The sequence below is a fragment of the Balaenoptera ricei genome, chromosome 5 (assembly GCF_028023285.1).
Source record: "Balaenoptera ricei isolate mBalRic1 chromosome 5, mBalRic1.hap2, whole genome shotgun sequence".
Taxonomy (NCBI): Eukaryota; Metazoa; Chordata; class Mammalia; order Artiodactyla; family Balaenopteridae; genus Balaenoptera; species Balaenoptera ricei.
Window position 1 is genome coordinate 36,038,360 of NC_082643.1, and position 22,114 is coordinate 36,060,473.

The following is a 22,114-nucleotide window of genomic DNA, read 5'->3' on the forward strand; positions in this document are numbered from 1 at the left end:
TACAAGGAAGCTCTAAACTGCTCCTGTCCAATAGAGTAGCCACTATCTACATGTGACTATTTAAATTAGTTAAGATAAAATAGGATAAAAATTCAGTTCCTCAGTCAAACCAGTCACGTATCAAGTGCTCAGTAGCCACATGTGGCTAGTGGCTACTTTACTGACTAGTGCAGGTATTGAATATTTCCAAGGACATTGGCCAGCCCTGCTAAAACTTTAAAATACTGTATGATTAGTGACATAATAAATATACTATTTTTTTTTTTAAAGATTTATTTATTGATTGATTGATTAATTGATTGATTGCTCTGTTGGGTCTTCGTTTCTGTGCGAGGGCTTTCTCTAGTTGCGTCAAGCGGGGGCCACTCTTCATCGCGGTGCGCGGGCCTCTCACTATCGCAGCCTCTCTTGCTGCGGAGCACAGGCTCCAGACGCGCAGGCTCAGTAATTGTGGCTCACGGGCCCAGTTGCTCCGCGGCATGTGGGATCTTCCCAGACCAGGGCTCGAACCCGTGTGCACTGCATTAGCAGGCGGATTCTCAACCACTGCGCCACCAGGGAAGCCCAATAAATATACTATTGAAACAAGATTTTTAAAACTCTGTGTTCCGCATGGTGCCTAGCAGTTTTTGTTGTAGTTGATGAAATATTACTGCCATGTTCTGTCTCAGCTTTTTGTTTTAACTAAATACAGATGGTCGAAGTCTTAACGTTTTTCTTAGATATTTGGCAATTGTAGTTAGCTGCTTTACTAGAATAAAGATGTCAGCTTTTCTAAGGACATGAGTGTTTTCTATCTCATCTGAGCTCTAGATCTATATATTTTGCTTTCTAGTTGGCACCTCTCTTGCATATATTAGAGATATCGCAAATACAAGGTATAAAACTAAACTGATTTTTCCCTCACTCCCAAAACCCCCCCAAAATGTTGGTCCTCTTTCTTTGCTTTTTATTTCAGTGAATGACTCCATTATTTTTCCAGTTGGAAAATCCAGGACAGTAGGAGTGATCCTTAATAACTCCCTCTCCCTTATACGTCTAGTCTGTCAGCAAGTTTTATTAACCTTACTTTCTAAATATCTCTTAAATCTGTCTACTACTTCCCATTTCCACTACCACCACTTTAGTTTGTTACCATCATCTTGCCTGAAATTTCTACAGTAGCCTTCATTCTTGCCTACCGACTTCTGTTTCAACCCCTCTCTAATCCAGTATCCATTCTGAAGGCACAGTGATTTATTTTGAAACACACGTCTGATTGTCACTCTTCCCTCCTCTTCCCCAGTCTTTTTATGGCTTCTCATTGCTTTTGGGATAAAAACAAAACTCCTTAACAATGGTCCAGCCTTATCTTTTATCATGTTTTGCTTAACTCTCCATTTCACCCATGCTGGCCTTCATTAGTCCCTTTGTACTTGTCTTGCTTCTTGCATTACATGGCTTTTGCACATGCTTTTCTCCCTGTCTTTACCACTCTTTCTTTTCTTTCATTTCACTTGTTGGCTCTTAGCTATCCTTCACACCTCAACTGAAGTTTTGCTTCTTGAGGAAATATCCTGACCTCCCAGATGAGGTAGTAACGTCATATGTTTTCCACAGTTGCCGTTTACATTTATATGTGTGACTGTATGATTGTCTTTCTCTTCCGCTACCGCCATATCCATGCAGATAGGGACCCATCTTATTTTCTTTTTCGGCTCATTATTGACTCCCAAGGACCTAGACACCTAAATATTGATTGAATTTCCAAGTTGATAGTATTAAAGATTTCAGTTCATGGAGTTTTGCCATATAGGATTTTAAATATAAATATTTAGAAATATATTAGTTAAACTGCCAGTTACGCTGTTTTTTCCAAGTGCATGAAAATACATTTTTTTCTTTTTTATTGGGGTATAGTTGCTTCACAATGTTGTGTCAGTTCCTGCTGTACGACAAAGTGAATCAGCTATATGTATACATATATCCCCTCCCTCTTGGACCCCCCTCCCCCCTCCATCCCGCCCATCTAAGTCACCACAGAGCACTGAGCTGAGCTCCCTGCGCTATATAGCAGGTTCCCACTAGCTATCTGTTTTACACATGGTAGTGTATATATATCAATCCCAATCACCCAGTTCATCCCACACCCCCCTTCCCCACCTCCATGTCCACACATCCCTTCTCTACGTCTGCATCTCTATTCCTGCCATGCAGATAGGTTCATCTGTACCATTTTTCTAGATTCCACATACATGTGTTAATATACGATATTTGTTTTTCACTTTCTGACTTACTTCACTCTGTATGATAGACCCTAGGTCCATCCATGTCTCTACAAATGACCCAATTCATTCCTTTTTATGGCTGAGTAATATTCCACTGTATATATGTACCACATCTTCTTCATCCATTCATCTGTTGATGGGCATTTAGGTTGCTTCCATGTCCTGGCTATTGTAAATAGTTCTGTAATGAACATTGGGGAGCATACATGTAAAAGAATGAAGTATTTTAGTAATATAAATTTATATTATTAATATTAATTATTAAAAACAATAATTATAAAATAATAATATAGCACAGTATTCTTAGATTATTATATAGTAAAGTCTTATTTTAGAATCATTTTAGATTTACAGAATTACTGTAGAGATAGTATACAGATTCCTAGATACACCATGTCCAGTTTCCCACATTATTAACATATTACATTAGTATGGTACATTTGTCACAGTTCATGAACCAGTATTTATACATTATTAGATAACATATGTTCAGATTGCCTCAGTTTTCTCCTAATGACCTTTTTCTATACCAGAATTCTATGCAGGAATAAATCCTGGTTATCATGTGTCCTCTTAGTTTTAACAGTTTCTTGGACTCCTCATTTTTGATGACAAGTTGATAGTTTAGAGGATTGCTGGTCAGGTGTTTTGTAGACTGTCCCTCAGTTGGGACTTGGCTGATTCTTTTCTCATGATTAGACTGGGTAATGTGTTTTGGGGAGAAAGACAACAGAGGTAAAGTGCCATTCTTATCGTATATCAAGAGTAAATACTATCAATATGCCTTACCACTGTTGATGTTAACCTTGATCACCTGACTTAAGCGAGTGTTTGTCAAGTTTGTACCTGTAAAGTTACTTTTCCTCTCCTCCCTTTGCATATTGTACTTTTTAGAAGAAAGTCATTATGTGAAGTGCACACTTAATGTGTGGGGAATTTTGTTCTACCTCCGTAACAGTGGAGTGTGTACATAAATTTTTTGGAATTCTTCTGCAAGGGAGATTTGCCTCTTCTCTCCCATTTATTAATTTATTCAATCATTTATTTATATCAGCATTGACTCATGGTTATTTATTTTATACTTTGCATTATAATCCAGTATTACTTTATTTTATTGCTCAAATTGTTCCAGCTTTGGCCACTGGAAGCTCTTTCAGTTGGTTCCTGTATTCTTTTGAGCTTTTGTTGTTGTTCTGTTATGGTGTTTTTTTTTAAAGCACGTTCTTGCTTTCCAGCACTACAAGATACTCCAGGCTCATCTTGTATATAATCCTGCCCCAGTCCTAGAATCAGCCATTTCTCCAAGGAGCACTGGTTCCCTTTATTGGAGAATGGTATTAGAAACCAAGATCTGGGCACCATGTGTGCTCATTGTTGCTGGAGTTGCTTCTCGGAAATATACACTAACTCATGTATATACACATATCTATAAATATTTCTGTGTAACTATCTATATTATTAAGCTGTCTTCTTAGGTTATTTCCTCTGAGCTTTTTCCCATTGAAAAAATTACCTGTGAATATTGAGGGGTTTATTTTATATGGTTTTGGGAATTAATACAGAATTTTAAAGTAACTCTCCAATTCTCTTGGTTGGCTTCATTGCTAATGTTCTGGACCTTAGCTAGCCGTTTGTGAAGAATGAGGCCACAGTACACTGAATAATTTAGAGTTTATTTACAGCTAGTTTTCTTTTCAGGGAGTAATTTAGTTTTGAGAGTCTTATCATTTTACTTCTCATTAGTTTCTCTGTTACACAATCTGAATGGGGAAAATAAATTAAGAGTTCTCCAAACTGTTAATTTTGTCACTTGGTTAGAAGGTGGTATAATGGTGAGGATAAGAATAGTTGAATATCTGTTGATTTTTAAATTGTTTCTCATTACTGCATATAATTGAGAATTAACTATATTTTGTCAAAGCTTTCTAATTTTGAATTACCTAGACTGATGTGTTTATCCTAATGAGCAACGTGAACTTAATTTATCACTGTCTAAAAGGACTTAGGAGTATCTAACAAAATAGCTTTTACGGATACCAGATAGTTGTTGACATAAAGACAGCAGTATAATGTAGATGATTCTTTATCTTACTCTTGATTATTCTACTTATCAAAGAAAATGTAATATACCTTGAACATATTGTGTGGTAAACCATTTTCAGTTTAGTATCATTTGCATTGACAATAGGGAAAAGGATCTTTCCCCCATGTTAAGGAAACTACCATCATAAAAAAAACCCACTATTGTAAATTGTTTTGACCAAAACAGAAAACTAATGTATTTTAGATACTGTTTTTCACTCTTAACATATATAGTTATTTAATGTAGTCACTATGTATTTTAACTCTAAATTTTTTACTGTAAACAAGTCAGTTCAACTTGAAAATTAATATTGAATTATGAAATTAAAACAAATCTTACCATTCTCTTCCTGTTTATCTATGAGCAAGAAAAGATAGACATATTTGAGTGAAAGAAATAGAGCCATTTTCTTTAATCTCTAACCAGTCTCTGAAATCAGTGATATACCCAGTCTAGAGAAGCTAAGCAAGTTCAGACCAAAGCAAGCCCAAGTTTTGCTACTTTTTGCCCTCAGTTTTCTGTATTTACCTCCCTAGCATTGTCCTTGAGTTCCAGTCAGAACTCCTTACTCCCATACATCAAAATTATTTATAGTACTTCTCCAACTTTTTTACTGAAGTACCCCTAGAAAGAATAACTCTTCAGATATTTCTTTGGAGATTCGTATTTCATCATAAAAATTCAAGAAATTTCTTAGAAGGCTTATGTGTATTTTATTCAAGTGAATTTTGTTTTAGATTCCATAACAGCATACTTATTTTCATTTAAAAAATGTGTAAATTCTCATTCCACTATGATGTGCTGTGTTTATCCTCTTTATGTCTGCCCTGTTTATATCTGCTTTCCTGTGCCTTGAGCATACCATTTCAGATCCCCTGTGGTATGTGAGTACATTAATTTGAAATGTGCTCATGTTATAATTTCTATTCAACATTCATCCTTTAGTATTATAATTCTGAATCTTTAACTCATGGAGATTGTAAATGCAGTTTTTTCTTTTCTGGTATCCATGGAGTATTTTGTTTCTTCTTATCTTCTAGGATCCTGGCAAGTCTCTTACCTCTTGCCCTCTCTTTCCTGGGTCCTTGGAAGGACCTTAAATGCACTTAACAGTTGTAGGATATAAAATTCTCCCTCTTTAAATTCTGGTTAAAGTTCTTATATAGTTTCCCTCTATAAACTGAATAGATCTAGTCTATTCAGTTTATAGAAAACAAAATGTGATTTTGATAATAAATCAACAACTCCAAAAAGTTGGATGAATTATAAACTTCAGGTAATATTAGTTATGCTTTTTTTTTTACAAATGTTAATTAGTAATTCACTTTATAGGTCATTGGTTCTTACACTCATTAGTTAATGAATACTCCTGGCTGATTTATGGAAGTAGAGCCCCAGAGATGACTTGAGGCATATCTGGCCTCCAGTATAAACCAGTCTGTGAAGCCTCAACATTGATGGCAGTTTTGTAATAATGATTTATCATTTTATTTTGAAGACAGATTTAAAGGTAACTTTAAATTCGTGTAAAGATCAGAACACATATATCTTAAACAGCACATTCTGCAAGTCATTAACTTTTTTTTTTTGGTTTCCCATAATTATAAGTTTTTTTTTCTTCCAGTTTTATTGAGATATGATTGACATATAGCACATATAAGTTTAAGGTGTACAGCATAATGATTTGATTTACATACATCATGAAGTGATTATCACAGTAAGTTCAGTAAGTCATTAACTTTAAATCTTGTTGTCATTCCCTATGTGTGTCCATTATTAAAGTTATGAACAAACGAACTTTTAAAAAATGTGAAGGTAAGAGCATTTAAATAATATGAATAAAACACAGACTTAGTACCTGACTCCGTAATTCTCAGAAATTTGATTCCCTGTTTCCCTATCTGCTTGGAGTTATTTGGTCTTTTTTTTTTTTTTTATACTTATCGGTTTATTATATAGTAAAGGATATGATAAAGGATACAGATAGATAGCCAGATGGAAAGGACATTGGGCAAGATCTGGAAGCGTTCTGAGTACAGGAGCTTCTGTCTCTGTGAGTTGGGGTGTTCCATGATCCCAGGACATGGATGTGTTCACCACAGAATTTCTCCAAACCCCATAGTTCGGGGATTTTTGTGGAGGCTTCCTCACTGACGCATTATCAATTATTAACTCCTCTGGCCCCTTTCACCTCTGAAAGTTCCAAACTTCTAATCATGGCTTGGTCTTCCTGGTGACCAGCCCCATTCTAAAGCTATCATTTGGTCTTTTCTTGAGCTGGATGATAATGATATATTTTGCTAATTGGTGCTACTGATGAATACAGGGGAGCAGATGATAACTCCTATTTCACAAGAAAGTAGAAGACAGCAAAAATGAACTGCCTTAACTTTCTTCTGTTTTCCATTCCATTCCTCACTATTTCCATGGGTTCCTTCCTTCTTTCACTCTTCCTTCTATCTAAGGAAGAGATTTCTTCCTTCTATCTAAGGGTAATTCCTCTACCTTTGCTCAGCATTCCTTACTGTTCTTTAAAACTTTTATTTTGATCTAATTTTAGACTTGCAGAAATGGTACAGAGAGTTGCTTTATATTCCTTACCCTACTTCCCATAATGCTAACGTCTTACATAACCATGATATAATTATCAAGAATAAGAAATTAGGGGCTTCCCTGGTGGCACAGTGGTTAAGAATCCGCCTGCCAACGCAGGGGACACGGGTTCGAGCCCTGGTCTGGGAAGGTCCCACATACAGAGCAGTGAAGCCCGTGCGCCACAACTACTGAGCCTGCGCGCCACAACTACTAAAGCCCGCGCACCTGAAGCCCATGCTGCACAAGAGAGGCCACCACAATGAAGAGTAGCCCCTGCTCACTGCAGCTAGAGAAAGCCTGTGTGCACCAGCAAAGACCCAACACAGCCAAAAGTAAAAAAAATAAATAAATTTATATTAAAAAAAAAGAATAGGAAATTAACATTGGTATAATATTATTAACTGAACTACAGACCCTATTGGAATTTCACCAAATTTTCAACTAACTATCCTTTTTCTGCTGCAGGATCCTGTCTAGGAACCCATATTGAGTTTGGTTATTTCTCCATAGTCTCTTTCAATCTGTACGTTTCTCACACTTTCCTGGTCTTCATGACCATGACACTTTGAAGAGAACTGGTCAGTTATTTTGTAGAATGTTCCTCAGTTTGGGTTTGTCCAATGTTTTCTCATGATTGGACTGAGTTAATGCATTTGGGGGAAGAATACCACAAAAAATAACGTTGTCCTTTTCAGTGCAATGTATCAGGGATTATGCTCTTGATATGTCTTACTACTAGTGATTACTTAATCCCTTGGTTAAGTTAGATCTGCTGAGTTTCTTCACTGTGAACTGTGAGTTTCTCCACTTAACTGTCTTTCTTTTTTCAGTTAAGTACCTTGTGGGAGATATTGGAGATTATGTAAACGCTGTTTCTCGTCAAACTTTTGCTCTCTAATTTTAGCATCCATCAGTGAATCTTTCTGCAACACTTATTACTGTGATGTTTGCCTGGTGGAGAGTTCTGGTTTTCTCTTTCTTTTCTGTGTTTATTAATTGAGATTCTGTTGTGATGAATTGTCACTTTACCCCCATTTACCTATTTATTTGATTATTTATTTCTATCAGTATGGATTCATTAATATTTGTTTTATTCTAGGAGTTTCAATTCAGTACTATCATTATTTATTTTGTTGCTCAAGATGTCTCAGGATTGGCCATTAGGGGCCTTCAGGTTGGGTCCTTTTTTCTTTCGACAAGCCCCTGTCCTTTTTTGAATTTTTTCTTATTTTCTGACACCAGAAAAATGCCCCAGGCTCCACTTGTATTTTCCTTGCCCCAGTATTAGAATCAACCACTTTTCCTTAAGAGTTGTGGTTCCTTTTATTGGAGAATGGTGTTTAGAGACCAAGATTTGAGCACCAAGTGTACTCATTGTTACTGGGTATCACTGCTTCTAGGCCCTCTCAGTGGACAAAGCTAGGAAACCTATACATACATGCATATGTGTGTGTGTATAACAAATATATATACACGAATACAGACACACATGTATTAAAAACCCTGTGTTTATACTGATAACTCTTGATTCCAGTCCAGTACCACAGGGTTTATTTAGCATTTCTCCTTTCTTTATTACTTTTTTCTCTAGCAGTGAGAAACCAAGTTCTCAGTATCTACATTCTATTTACATATTTGTTCTGTTCTGTTACACACATAAAGTAATTTAAGAATTATTAACCTATACCCCTGTGAGAAATACTTTTACTAACTATATTAACAGAATTTGTGTATAATTCTTTTTGTCTTTAGCCTCATGGTGTCCTGTCAAGACACTCTTTTCTCCTGCTCTTCCTTTCCCTCCCCTTCCCCTCTACTCCCCCTCCCCTTCTTCTCTCTCTCCTCCCCCATCTCCCTTTGCCCCACCTTCTCCTTTCCCCCTTCCCTTTCCTGGGTTATTCATTTCTCATACAGTTGGTTTCATGTGTTAGTGATTTTTTACTGTTTGAATTCCTCTCAAATCCTGGTTGGTTTTGTTTTTTTTTTTAATGAAGGGTATGTGAAAATTTCTATGGTTCTAAGAGTCAGAATTATTTAAAACTATATATTCAGAGAAGTGTCACTCCTTCCTTATTCCTGCTACTTTGTTCCCATTTCCTACTTTTTTTCCCACTCTTTTCCCACCTCTCCCTGTAGGTAACCTATCTCTAGTTTCTGGTTTATTCTTCTTGTACTTCTTTTGTTCCAATGAGCAGAAACATGTATTTTCATGTATCCTCTTTGTTCTTACATGGAGACAGCATACCTATAGGTATTTTTGGACTTTGCATTTTTCGCTTATCACTACGTCCTGGAAATTACAGTATATCATAGAGATCTTCATTTTTTTCAACAGTTGCACAGTACTTCATTGTCTGGATGTGTCATAGTTTATTCAGTCACTTTCCTATGTAAAGACATTTAGGCTCTTCCCAATATTTTACAGTTATGAAGAATGCTGCAATGTGTAAGTATTTTTGTATTATTGGAGATGTATTCCTGGGATGGATTCCTAAACATGGGATTGCTGGGTTCAAAGGTAAGTACATGTGTGATTTTGTTAGGCATTACCAAAGTTCCTTCCAGAATGGATGTACAAATCTGTGTTCCTATCAGCAATGTATATGAGTGCCTGTTTCCTTACATCCCCAGTAACAGAATGTTTTGTTACATTTAAAAAATTTTTGCTAGTCTAATAGATGAGAAATGGTATCTCAGTGTTGTTTTAACTTGCATTTCTCTAATTATGAGTGAATTTGATCATTTTTTATATTTTGGAGGCCATTTTAATCTTTTTTTGTGAATCGTCTGTTCATGTCTTTTTCCTGCTTTCTATCTGGTTTTGGTTTTTTCCCCTTTGTTTTTAAGACTTCTTTATATATTAAGGATATTAACCTATTGTGGCATATGTTGTAAATTTTTTTTTTTTTTTTTTTGGCTGCATTGGGTCTTCATTGCTGCGTGCCAGCTTTTTCTAGTTGCGGTGAGCGGGGGCTACTCTTCATTGTGGTGCGTGGGCTTCTCGTTGCGGTGGCTTCTCTTGTTGCAGAGCATGGGCTTCCGTAGTTGTGGCTCACGGGCTCTAGAGCGCAGGCTCAGTAGTTGTGGCACATGGATTAGTTGCTCTGTGCATGTGGGATCTTCCCGGACCAGGGCTCGAACCCGCATCCCCTGCATTGGCAGGTGGATTCTTAACCACTGTGCCACCAGGGAAGCCCCTGTTGTAAATATTTTATCCTAGTTTTTCAGTTGTCTTTTTTCTTTGTTTATAGTGCTTATGTTATACAATTTTTAAAACATCTTTATTTAGTCAAATTAATCAATTTTTAAAATTATCTCTAGATTCTTAGAATTAGAAAGTTTAAAGAACAATTCATTTATGTTTTCTTTTAACAGTTCATCTGTGGTTTCATTTTTTACATCTAGATTCCTAATCCATTTGGAGTTTATTCTTGTGTGTGGTGGTCTAATTTTGTATTTTTCCAAATGGCTACCTAGTTTTCCTGGCATCATTTATTGAGAAGCCCATCTTTAATTAAGTAATTTGAGATGTCACCTTTGTTATATATTAAATTTTTGTATATATTTGGTCTAACTTTCGACTTTTTATTCTGGTCTCTCTGTTTATTCATGTGCTAGTACCATAGTGCTTTAAGTATAGATACTTTATGGTATGTTTTAACATCTGACAAAGTTAGTCCCCTTGTGAGTTTCCTTTTTCAGTGTTTTCCTGACTACTCTTGCATGTTTGATTTTTCCATATCAACTTTAATATAACTTATCTAACTGTATAATTTAGCTTGTTATATTTTTCTCTATTGCACTGAATTTGTAAACTAACTAAGGGAGAAATGACTTCTTTATAATGTCATCATAGCCGAGAACAGGATGTCTTTTCATTTGCTCAGTCTCTAGTGTCTCTCAGTTGTGTTTAAACATTTTTCTCATATAGGTTTTATACATTGTTTAATTTATTCCTAAGTATTTAATCTTCTTTGTTGTAATTGTAAACAGGATTTTTCTCTGCCTTTATGTCCACTGATTATTGTTTTTCAATAACAGTTCAAAAATTGTTGTTTTTTTTAATTGAAATATAGTTGATTTACAATGTTCTGTTAGTTTCAGGTGTACAGCAAAGTGATTCATATACATATATATATATATATATATATATATAATACATATATATTGTTTTTCAGATTCTTTTCCCTTATAGGTTATTAGAAAATATTGAGTATAGTTACCTGTGCTATACAGTGGGTCCTTGTTGGTTATCTATTTTGTGTATAGTAGAGTGTATATGTTAATCCCAAACTTCTTTTGTATGTTAATTTTTTATCCTACTTTTTCACTGAATTCTTTTAATTTTTAGTTAGTTTTACCATTGAGTCTTTGGAGTTTTTCAGGTGTACTATCATATCATCTGCAAAAAGAAATAGTTTTACTTCTTCACCTATTATTCTTCTAATTGGTTTATCTACTTGGATTGGCTAATACCTCTAGTTCAGTGTTGAATAGTAGCAGAAATGGTGGGTTCCTTTGCATTGTTCCTGTTCATAGTGGAAATGCCTCTGTTATTTCTTTATTAAATAAAATAATGGTTGTAGGATTAAAGCGTGTATCATGTTGAAGACATCTCCCTTAATTCCTTTTTCCTTGATTATTGAATTATGAGTGGGTATTGAATTCTGTCAATAGATTTCTCAACATCTACATAGAAAACCATGTTTTTTTCCCCTTAGATTTATGAATATATTATATATTAATAGCTTTCTTAATTGAACAGCCTTGTATTCCTGGAATAAATCCCACTTGTTCATGTTGTATTATTTTCTTAATGTGGTATTGGATTTGATTTGTGAACAATAAAGTTGTTCCCTCCATTGTATTTCATGAGTAAAACTTTGCTTCTGTACATTATAGTACCTAATATGGTGTTTTGTACTTATTTATCTGTCTCCTTGATTAGATTCAGAGTACAGTCGCCCTCGCTATATATGGGGTATGGGTTCTAGTACACCCACAGATAACAAAATCTGCAGATGCTCAAGTCCCTTATATAAAATGGTATAGTATTTGCATATAACCTATGCACATCCTCCCATATACTTTAAATCCTCTGTACATTACTTATAATATATAATATAATGTAAGTGTTGTATAAATAGTTACTGGTGCATGGCAAATTCAAGTTTTGCTTTTTGGAACTTTCTGGAATTTATTTTTCAAATATTTTTGATCTTCGTTTGAACCTGCAGATATGGAGAGCATTATGCTCTTATAACCTGAATTAGATTTTACTTTTCTTTCTCCTTAGTGCCTAGCAGAATTCTTCATATGTAGTTAGCATTCTCTAAATGTTGTTGAATAAGTTAGAAGCAGAAATAGCACATTAAAGTTTTATTGAATGAAATCTGAGTATAGTGTTTGACTTTGACAATGAGCAGTCACATCTGTTATCGGTACTAAAGAGCACTGGTCAGAGAGTTGGAAGATGTCTGAGTTCTGGTCTGAAACTTTGATTTTATATAGACCATGAATAATTAATATTTTGGCTTTATCTTTGGATATTTTGACATTTTTGATCTCAGTTTTTTCATCTAGCAAATCAAGTTGACACTCTGATCTTTTAACTTGTTTCATATCTAAAATGATTTTATGAAATTATTTTTTAGTCACTGAGGTATGTGTTTTTACATTTTGCATAAAAACTTTTCCTGAATTTTTGTCTGTTTTTAGACTCGTTTATCTGTTATAATCAATAGATACTCATGTGGTTATAGATAGTTTTGCAAAACAAATTCTGACTGTAAATAAATGATTTATGTTGTGGAATATTTGTAAGAATATTGGTAAGGTGATATAGCTCTTTGAACTAAATTATTTAATATGTGCTTAACACATTTTACTTTTAGGTATGTCTGACTGCAGCAATGATACTACAACTCTTGGTACATCTAAACCAGCCACAGAAGAAGTCAAGTCTAATTCTGAGGTGAATGGGTGGTATTTATATTGTTTTTTTAAAGTCAACCCATATCAATCAAATTTAGACTGTCCAAATTGACTTAGTTTGTCTAAACATGTGCCATTCTAAATAAACTCTTCTATACACATAGACACAGGAAAGGGGTGGGAGGAGAGAGAGCTATTTCTTCATAATTGGAAGTAAGTTAACATTTGCCTTTGGGCATATGAAATTTTAGAGTATACCTGTCCCATAAAAATCAACATAAAAAAAATCAACATAAAAGTCTGGTTGAACTATAGTTTTAAATTTAAATATGAAATGAAGTTTCTGTGGAAATAACAGTAGTAATTGGTTCACATTTGCACTCATCTACTCCCATATTCTCTCTCTAGTTAATTATGCATCAGAATCCAAATGTAGTGTTTAAAAAAAATACTGAGTTCTGGACTTTACTTCAGACTCACTAAGTCTGAGTCTGTAGTGATAGACAACGGGCTGTGCGTGTGTGTGTGTTTTCTTTTTGAAAGTTCTACAGGTGATTCTAATATATACCACCTAAGAACCACTGTTCTAGCTCATTAGAGTAGAAAGCTGTTAAGAAATTAATTTTATATTGAATTCAAGTCATCAGATGCTTTTTTGAACACCTAATCCTAGGAACATCTCTCAAATTTATAGTGCTTAAAGATTTACAGGGTAACACTTTCATATTGTCCCACCTTTGATCCTTCGACTGATTTGATACAATTCAGTTAGGCAAGTAGAACAACCATTATCTCCCCCATTTATTTGTTGATCATATTTAACTTGCACAGAGGTAGTGCCTGAGTTAGAGTAACCGGCAAGGCTGGAACACAACATGGGTTCTTCCAGCTCCAGTAGCAGTGTTTCTGAACCAGTTTGCCATCTGTGTATGTGGCACAGTGCTAGCCACAGTGTTTCATCATCACGCCAAGATGCTGAGTCTGTGTGACAGACTTTAATGTAGGGTTTAGAGCTGGATAATTTATTTTTTGCCCAAAAGTCAAAGATGAGTTCTGGTTGGCAAAATATGTATTATCTGTGAGGGATTCAGGATTCTTCGTGATTTAAAATAGTTTGGCTGGGACTTCCCTGGTGGTGCAGTGGTTAAGAATCCGCCTGCCAATGCAGGGGACACGGGTTTGATCCCTGGTCCGGGAAGATCCCACATACCACAGAGCAACTAAGCCCGTGCGCCACAACTACTGAGCCTGCGCTCTAGAGCCCGCGAGCTGCAACTACTGAGCCCGCATGCCACAACCACTGAAGCCCGCGTGCCTAGAGCCCGTGCTCCGCAACAAGAGAAGCCACTGCAATGAGAAGCCCGCACACCGCAACAAAGAGTAGCCCCCGCTCACCGCAACTAGAGAAAGCCCGTGCACAGCAACAAAGACCCAACACAGCCAAAAATAAATTAATTAATTAATTAATTTTTAAAAAATAAAATAGTTTGGCTGTTTACTATTTGTCAAAGCAGTGCTGTAGTTATATTTAGTTCTGAGAACCTAGGGAATTATGTATACTGTATTTGTCCTAACTCATGGATTTGATTTTTTACAATCAGATCTCTGAATCTATACTGTTGAGAGATCGTCAGAGGAAGTTTAATGCTTGTGAACTACAGGAAGGATTGGTAGCCCTGTCAGTGATGGGACTCATCATAATAAAAGAAAGTATTCCCTTTGTGGTTTACCACTGTGCGTTTCTTTTATGTGAATGTCACACCAGTAGATGCTAAACTAGACATCTGCTCAGGAGAGTTAAGGCTGGATGACAATGATCTGAAGGAATCCACTGCCAAATAATTTTTCAAATTTGTCTGTAAATTAACATTAAAATTCATATTAGGCATTCCCTGTGTTTTTAACCATGCCCAAATGTGCAGCATCCACAGGGAATATTGTAATTAAAAAAAAAAAAAAAGGCCAGGTGTGTGAGTATAATCTGAATTTATACCCAAATTTAAAAGCATTGTATGAGTTTACAATTAACCAAAGTAGTATTTAGGAATATTCTGTAACTTTAAAATTCCCCATTTATCAATATTAGTATTCTACTAACTTAAATCTTCTTTTTTCAATATCCTTGATGAAAACATTTTGGGGGTCAGATTTGCTTATAAGAATTCTTCTTTTAATATATGTGTATATATATTTATATTTTTAAATTTTTTGTCTGCGTTGGGTCTTCATTGCTGCGTGCAGGCTTTCTCTAGTTGCCGCTAGCGGGGACTACTCTTTGTTGTGGTGCGTGGACTTCTCTCATTTGCGGTGGCTTCTCTCGTTGCGGAGCACGGGCTCTAGGCGCACGGGCTTCAGTAGTTGTGGCACACGGGCTCAGTAGTTGTGGCTCACAGGCTCTAGAGCGCAGGCTCAGTAGTTGTGGCGTGTGGGCTTAGTTGCTCCGCAGCATGTGGGATCTTCCCGGACCAGGGATCGAACCTGTGTCCCATACATTGACAGGTGGATTCTTAGCCACTGCGCCACAGGGAAGTCCCTTCTTTTAATCTATTATAACTCTATATGTATTATGGCCATTAACTCTTAATTAAATGTTCTATACGTTGGACTTTTCAGTAATTCAAGCTAATCCTAGCAGAGGTTGGCACATCACTGATGGTGAGTTTGATGAATGAATTAATCCTCACTCCACTAGTATAAACGATATATGGATACTGGTTTCTTAGGAGTAGAATATGATGACCTGGATGATAGTTTTCATTTCTTTAAGAGCAAAACAAAACAACAACAACAAAAACTCCAGCATTTTGAACTGAGCCAAAAACAGTATCAACCCTGAACAATAAAGGACTTAAGGTTCATTTTAGGTTCTGTCAGGTGAATTGCCTTTGTGCAGGATCACTCAGCTAGTTAATTGCAGAATCCAGGTGATTTCCTCTGAATCAAATGATGTTTTCATGAAGATATCTATCCTATCAGTGACCATAAAAACACTTTCTTCCTCTCATTTTTTTTTATGACATAAGTTGTTTGGTTTTTTTTTTCTTTTTGAATTAAAAAAGAAGAAAACGTGAGCTTGGCTTGGTTTGTACTCTATTCCAGTCTTGATTAGAGCAGAAAAAGGTGGATTTTGTTTTTGTATTTTTAATATTCAAACTTTATACCCTGAAATGTGTTTAAAAACTGCAGCTTCTATATCTGTAGAAGAAATAATAGCCAAATAGGCACCATTCACTGAGAGCCTGTTAGGTGCCAGGCACTATACTGGGTTTTATGAGATATATTATCTCATTTAATGCTATAATAACCCATTTGCAGTTGAGGTTCTCTCCCTCATTTTATAGATTAGGCAACAGAGACCTGGAAGGGTTAACATGGCTAATGAGGAAAAGAGCTATGATTTGAACCCAAAGAAAAGTGGGAAAGATGAGTAAATGTAAGAAACTTAATAGGAAAAAATTATGTAAAGATGGAAGCAAGGAAGTTGGGAAAACAAGTGTATTTTTAACAACAATAAAAAAGGAAAGAAAGCAAAGTACTTGTGTTAGGTATTTATTAGTGTATCTTAGGATTATTGCATGAATTCTCCTTTTCTGTCTGCCCTTTGATACAGTAACACTAATACATATACTTACTTCTAATATCCAAGAAAAAATATACAAATATTTCCATTCCTCTTTTATGTAAGTAACCCAGAGGTCTAAAAGTGAATTCATTTAGATCCTGCACTCAAGCTGCATGTTGATTATTAGAGGAAATTTTAAAATAAATAAAATATAGAATAATAATGCCTTTAGAGCGGTACAGATGAAGAATTGTGGCAGTTCAGAGGAGTATCAGCCAGGAATATCAGTAAAGGTGGTGTTTAAACTGTTTCTTACAGTGTGGGTAGAATTTGAGTGTGTGAATGATGATGGTCACAGCTTCGGCTGAGTCGTAGAGAAAGGAAATTGAGAGACGTGTATGGGGAAGTGTGAGTAATTAAGTTTGATTTAATAGGGTATCTGAAGAAGCATAATAAGTGGGAAGAACATAGTTCAGGTCTTGGAAGGATTGTGAGTGTCAGGAGGAGTTGGCTTTTATGTTGTAAACATATTGAGGGGGGAGACAGACATGTTAAATATATACATAGCATATACATAAATTATTTTATAATGTAAAGTAGTCTTTACTGCTGTAAAGCAGGATAAGGGGCTAAAGAGTGATGAAGTGTGCTAATTTACATCAGTTGGTCAGGGAAGGCCCTTTCTGTTTGAGCAGAAACCTAAATGAAATGAGGAAGGGTCATGTGAAAATCTGGGAGTAAGAACCTTCCAGAGAGAGCAAAGGCAAGGGCAAAAATAAGATTGGTATGCTTGAGGAATAGCAGTGAGAACTCTGGCTGGAACTGAGGGTCAGTGAGGGAAGAGTGGGAAGAAATGCGGTTCAAGTGGTAGCTAGCGGCTAAGATTGGCTTGACCCAGAAATGAGAATGACAGGCAGAAGGTGAGAAACTTGGGAGACCTGAAATGCAGTATTCGAGTAGCAAGTGGTTGAAAATATAAGACAAATAGGTGTTGATACTAGTAGATTAAAACATCTGTTAAGAAAAATTAGCAACGTATGAAATAAAGGTGAAGTAGTAAATGAATTACCATATATTAATCATCCAGATTCAGTAATTATTTGGACTTGACCACATTGCTTTATCCATCCTTATGTAGGATCATCTTCCTTTTAAAACCATGAAATTGCCAAGAAAGAAAAAAAAAAGAACTTGGCCAAAGACGAAAACATTTGTAACCATATTTCAGCTCTGTCTTGATATTGGTCTGTTTTAGAGAAATGTATTTAGGGTACCCATAGTGACAGTTAGGAGGAGTAGCTATGCTGGTAAATGCTAGTGTTGATGGGACTACTCCAATATTTGTCCTTAGCCGAAATCAGTGTGCTATAATTATAACATCTTTATAACGTTTTCAGTTTGCCAAGCAATTTCATATTTGATTCTTATAATAGCTGTATGATATATAGGTGAAGTTAAGAATCTCATTTTATAAATGAGGAAATTGAAACTTAGGGAAGTACAGTGACTTCTGTAAACTTATAAAAAAGTGGCAGAACTGGTCCTTAAATCTGTGTCTTCTGACACCTTGGTTAGTTATCTTGAGACCTCATGGGTAGGCTTATTCACCTAATACTTTTGAACCATGTTAAATTAACTTTGCTATAAATACATTGACCAGTTTTTAAAGGTCATGTTTTTACTAATACAGAGGGAAATTTCAAAGACTGAATTATGAGTTTAATAGAATTGCTTTCTTTTTTTGTAGGCAAACAAAAATCTAAATAATTTCATCTGACACAGAAGGCATTTGTGCTTTTTGGTTTTAGAACAAAATATGGTCTCTGTTGACATACATAATTAGTTCACTAAGCACTGCGACCTTCATTGTCTGAAACCATAACTAGAACAATTAGAGTTGAATATTTGTAGCTTCCCTTCTTTTCTTTTTTTTTTTCCACACTGTTTACTTCATTCACTGCTCTTTTGTCTAGATTTGACTGAAATTAAGAATTCAGTCCTTTAAATTAGAAGAACTACTTGATAGCAGAACAAAATACCTACTGAGCATTAGAAATATTTCATAGTGCTTTTTAATGAATTTTCAAATAACTTTTTTAAAAAAATGGTAGATGTAAGAAACAATTGGAAAAACTTTAAGCTTATTATTATACCACTTTATTTTTACCAGCTCAGTGGTAAATTGGATTAAAGAACAATGTTAAATATGTGTGTTTTAGAAGATGTGATGCCTTGTATTGTTCCAGAAGTCTGATTAAGGCTAAGACAAGTTCTTTTACATCCTTTCTAGAAAGTTTCTATCTTTTTCTAATAAGCATTTTAGAAATTAGGTTTTACCATTCATAATGTAATATATTGTAATAAATCAAGAAAGTTATTTCCAGTATCCTTCTCTTGCATTATTAAGGTAGATTTTTAGTCTTTGGGTGAATTTTTGTTAATGTTGAATCTTTTATTTTCCATGAAGTGTTCACCCATAGATGCTGATTGTCAAATGTAAAGCCTTTTATAATGTTAATGTCAAGGTATATTTTCAGGATTTGAAAAACATAAGTAGTGCCAGAAAAAATTACGTGAGCTTTTTTGTTTTAGCTTTGGTCTTGGGCAGCTACAGAAAAGGCCATAGACTAGGAGTTGAATTTACAGGGAGAAGAGCTACTGTGCACCATGAAGTGAGCAGACATTTAGTTGGCCAGTATGGGGAAAGTTAGGGAAGAATATGGTCTGAGAAGTGGCTGCAGAAGTGGGTAGGGGTCAGACTGTCAGCAGTTTTATGAGCCATGTTATAGCTATTGTGGTGTTGAGAAAGTTCTCTGGAGTGATGGATAGTGTTAAGCGGTGCACCAAAGGAGGGCATGGGGGAGTTTTCCTCTCCCAGTGCAGTTGGTCTTGCTTTGAAATGGGTTACATTTATGACATTAAAGTAAGTTTTTTTTTTAATTGAAGTATAGTTGATTTACAATGTTGTGTTAGTTTCTGGTGTACAGCAGAGTGATTCAGTTATACATATAGATACATATTCTTTTTCATATTCTTCTCCATTATGACTTATTACAGGATATTATGTATAGTTCCCTGTGCTATACAGAGGACCTTGTTGTTTATTTTATATATAGTAGTTTGTATCTGTCAATCCCAAACTCCTAATTTATCCCTCCCCCACCCCCTTTCCCCTTTGGTAACCATAAGTTTGTTTTCTATGTCTCTGAGTTTGTTTCTTTTTCATAAATATGTTCATTTGTGTCATATTTTAGATTCTACATATAAGTGATATCTTATGGTATTTGTGTTTCTCTTTCTGAGTTACATCAGTATGATAATCTCTAGGTCCTCCATGTTGCTGCAAATGGCATTATTTCATTCTTTTTTATGGCTAATATTCCACTGTGTATATATACACCACATCTTCTTTATCCATTCATCTGTCGATGGACATTTAGGTTGTTTCCATGTCCTGGCTATTGTAAAGAGTGCTGCTGTGAACACTGGGGTGCATGTATCTTTTCAGATTATAGTTTTCTCTGGATATATACCCAGGAGTGGGGTTGCTGGATCATATGGCAACTCAATTTTTAGTTTTTTAAGGAACCTTCATACTGTTCTCCAAAGTGACTGTATCAATTTACATTCCCACCAACAGTGCAGGAGAGTTCCCTTTTCTCCACACGCTCTCCAGCATTTGTTGTTTGTAGATTTTTTTGATGATGGCCATTCTGACTGGTGTGAGGTGGTACCTTGTAGTTTTGATTTGCATTTCTCTAATGATTAGTGATGTTGAGCATCTTTTCATGTGCCTGTTGGCCATCTGTATATCTTCTTTGGAGAAATGTCTACTTAGGTCTTCTCCCCATTTTTTGATTGGGTTGTTTTGTTTTTTTGTTATTGAGTTGTTTGAGCTGTTTATATAATTTGGAAATTAAGCCCTTATTGGTCACATCATTTGCAGATATTTTCTCCCAGTCCGTAGGTTGTCTTTTCATTTTGTTTATGGTTTCCTTTGCTGTGCAAAAGCTTATAAGTTTGATTAGGTCCCACTCGTTTATTTTTGCTTTCGTTTCTATTGCCTTGGGAGACTGAGCTAAGAAAACATTGATACAACTTGCGTCAGAGAATGTTTTGCCTGTGTTCTCTTCTAATTTTATGGTGTCATGTCTGATATTTAACTCTTTAAGCCATTTTGAGTTTTTTTGTGTATGGTGTGAGGGTGTGTCCTAACTTCATTGATTTACATGAGGCTGTCCAGCTTTCCCAGTACCATTTGCTGAAGAGACTGTCTTTTCTCCACTGTACATTCTTGCCTCCTTTGTTGAAGCTTAATTGACTATAGGTGTATGGGTTTGTTTCTGGGCTCTCTATTCTGTTTCATTGATCCATATGTCTGTTTTTGTGCCAATACCACACTGTTTTGATTACTGTGGCTTTGTAGTATTGTCTGAAGTCTGGGAGGGTTATGCCTTCAGTGTTGTTCTTTTTCCTTGGGATTGCTTTGGCAATTCTGGTTCTTTTGTGATCCCATATAAATTTTAGGATTATTTGTTCTACTTCTGTGAAAAATGTCTTGGGTAATTTGATAAAATGAGTAAGTATTAAGACCCATTGGGCCTGCTATTATAAGAAGCAGTTTATAGCATCAGGCTATTTACAGAGTTTTTCAGCCTTGACTCTGTGACATATTTGGCTATATGATTTTTTACTGTGGGGGATTATCCTGTGCATTGTAGGACCTCTAGCAACATTCCTGGCCTGTACCTTCAAGAAGCCAGTAGCACACCATCCCCGGCTATAACAACCAGAAATGTCTCTAGATGTTGTCTGGGGGGATGGATACTAAAATTGACCCCAATTGCTAACCAAGGAGTTATCAGGATCAATAATAACATGCATATTTTCTGGCAGCTGATGCCATTTGCAGCAGCAGGCGTAGTCCATATCCTGAAGCTCCTGATTCCCAGATGTCCTAGTTTAATTCTGCAACCTCCCACAGCTAGGAGTAGGAAGTTCCTGGTCACAGCTGTCTCTAGGGCTCTGTTATTAGCAAAAGGCAGCAATAATGATATAACTGGAGGCTGTTGCTTCAATCTTGAATTGTTGGAAGTGAAGGGTCAGATTAAGACAAGTGGCACAGTTAGAGTAGCGCAGGTTGATATGGAAACAGAAGAAACAACAGTACAAGTTGTCAACATCAAGAAAGCAGTACGTTTGACTCATAAATATCTGAAGGCGTATATATTGGTTGGCATGGCCCATTGATGTATTTCAGTCACCTTTAGGGAGGCAGTATAATGTCGAGGTTAAAAATAAGGTCTCTGAAGCCGGACTGCCAGATTTGAATCCCAGTTCATCACTTGCTAGCTGCATGTCATTAAGCACATTTCTTAATCTTTCTATTCTCTTACCTGTAAAACAGGAATAATAATGGTATCTAGGTTCGTGAGTTGTGGTGGGTTTGAATGAGTTCATGCATAATTAGAATTAAATCAGTTAGTATGTGAAAAACGTATAGAACAGTGCCTGACACTTGATATGTACTCATTGTTAGCGCTTACTATTCTGGTAGGGCTCCATTTGCAAGAGGATACATTATTTAAATTCTTTAAATTCTTTAACCTTCCTAGCCCTCAGTTTTCTCATCTGTAAAATTGGGAAAATCTTATCTACCTAACAGGGCAGTTG

The 22,114-nt window shown here is 35.8% G+C and overlaps 1 protein-coding gene across 6 annotated transcripts in view; it reads left to right on the forward strand.

Annotated features, from left to right (window-relative positions):
* The window catches only part of ARFIP1 (ADP ribosylation factor interacting protein 1), a 129,564-nt gene that overhangs the window by 5,629 nt on the left and 101,821 nt on the right, over window positions 1-22,114 (forward strand). For 5 of the 6 annotated variants that reach the window (XR_009503258.1, XM_059922621.1, XM_059922625.1 and 2 more), the window contains exon 2: window positions 12,840-12,919. The exons of the other annotated variant lie outside the window; for it this stretch is intronic. Coding sequence is in view for 4 of the 5 variants with exons in the window: in XM_059922621.1 (XP_059778604.1) it covers window positions 12,842-12,919 (78 nt within the window). In the remaining variant the exon portion in view is untranslated. The remainder of the gene's footprint in view (window positions 1-12,839; window positions 12,920-22,114) is intronic. 6 annotated transcript variants of the gene reach the window in all.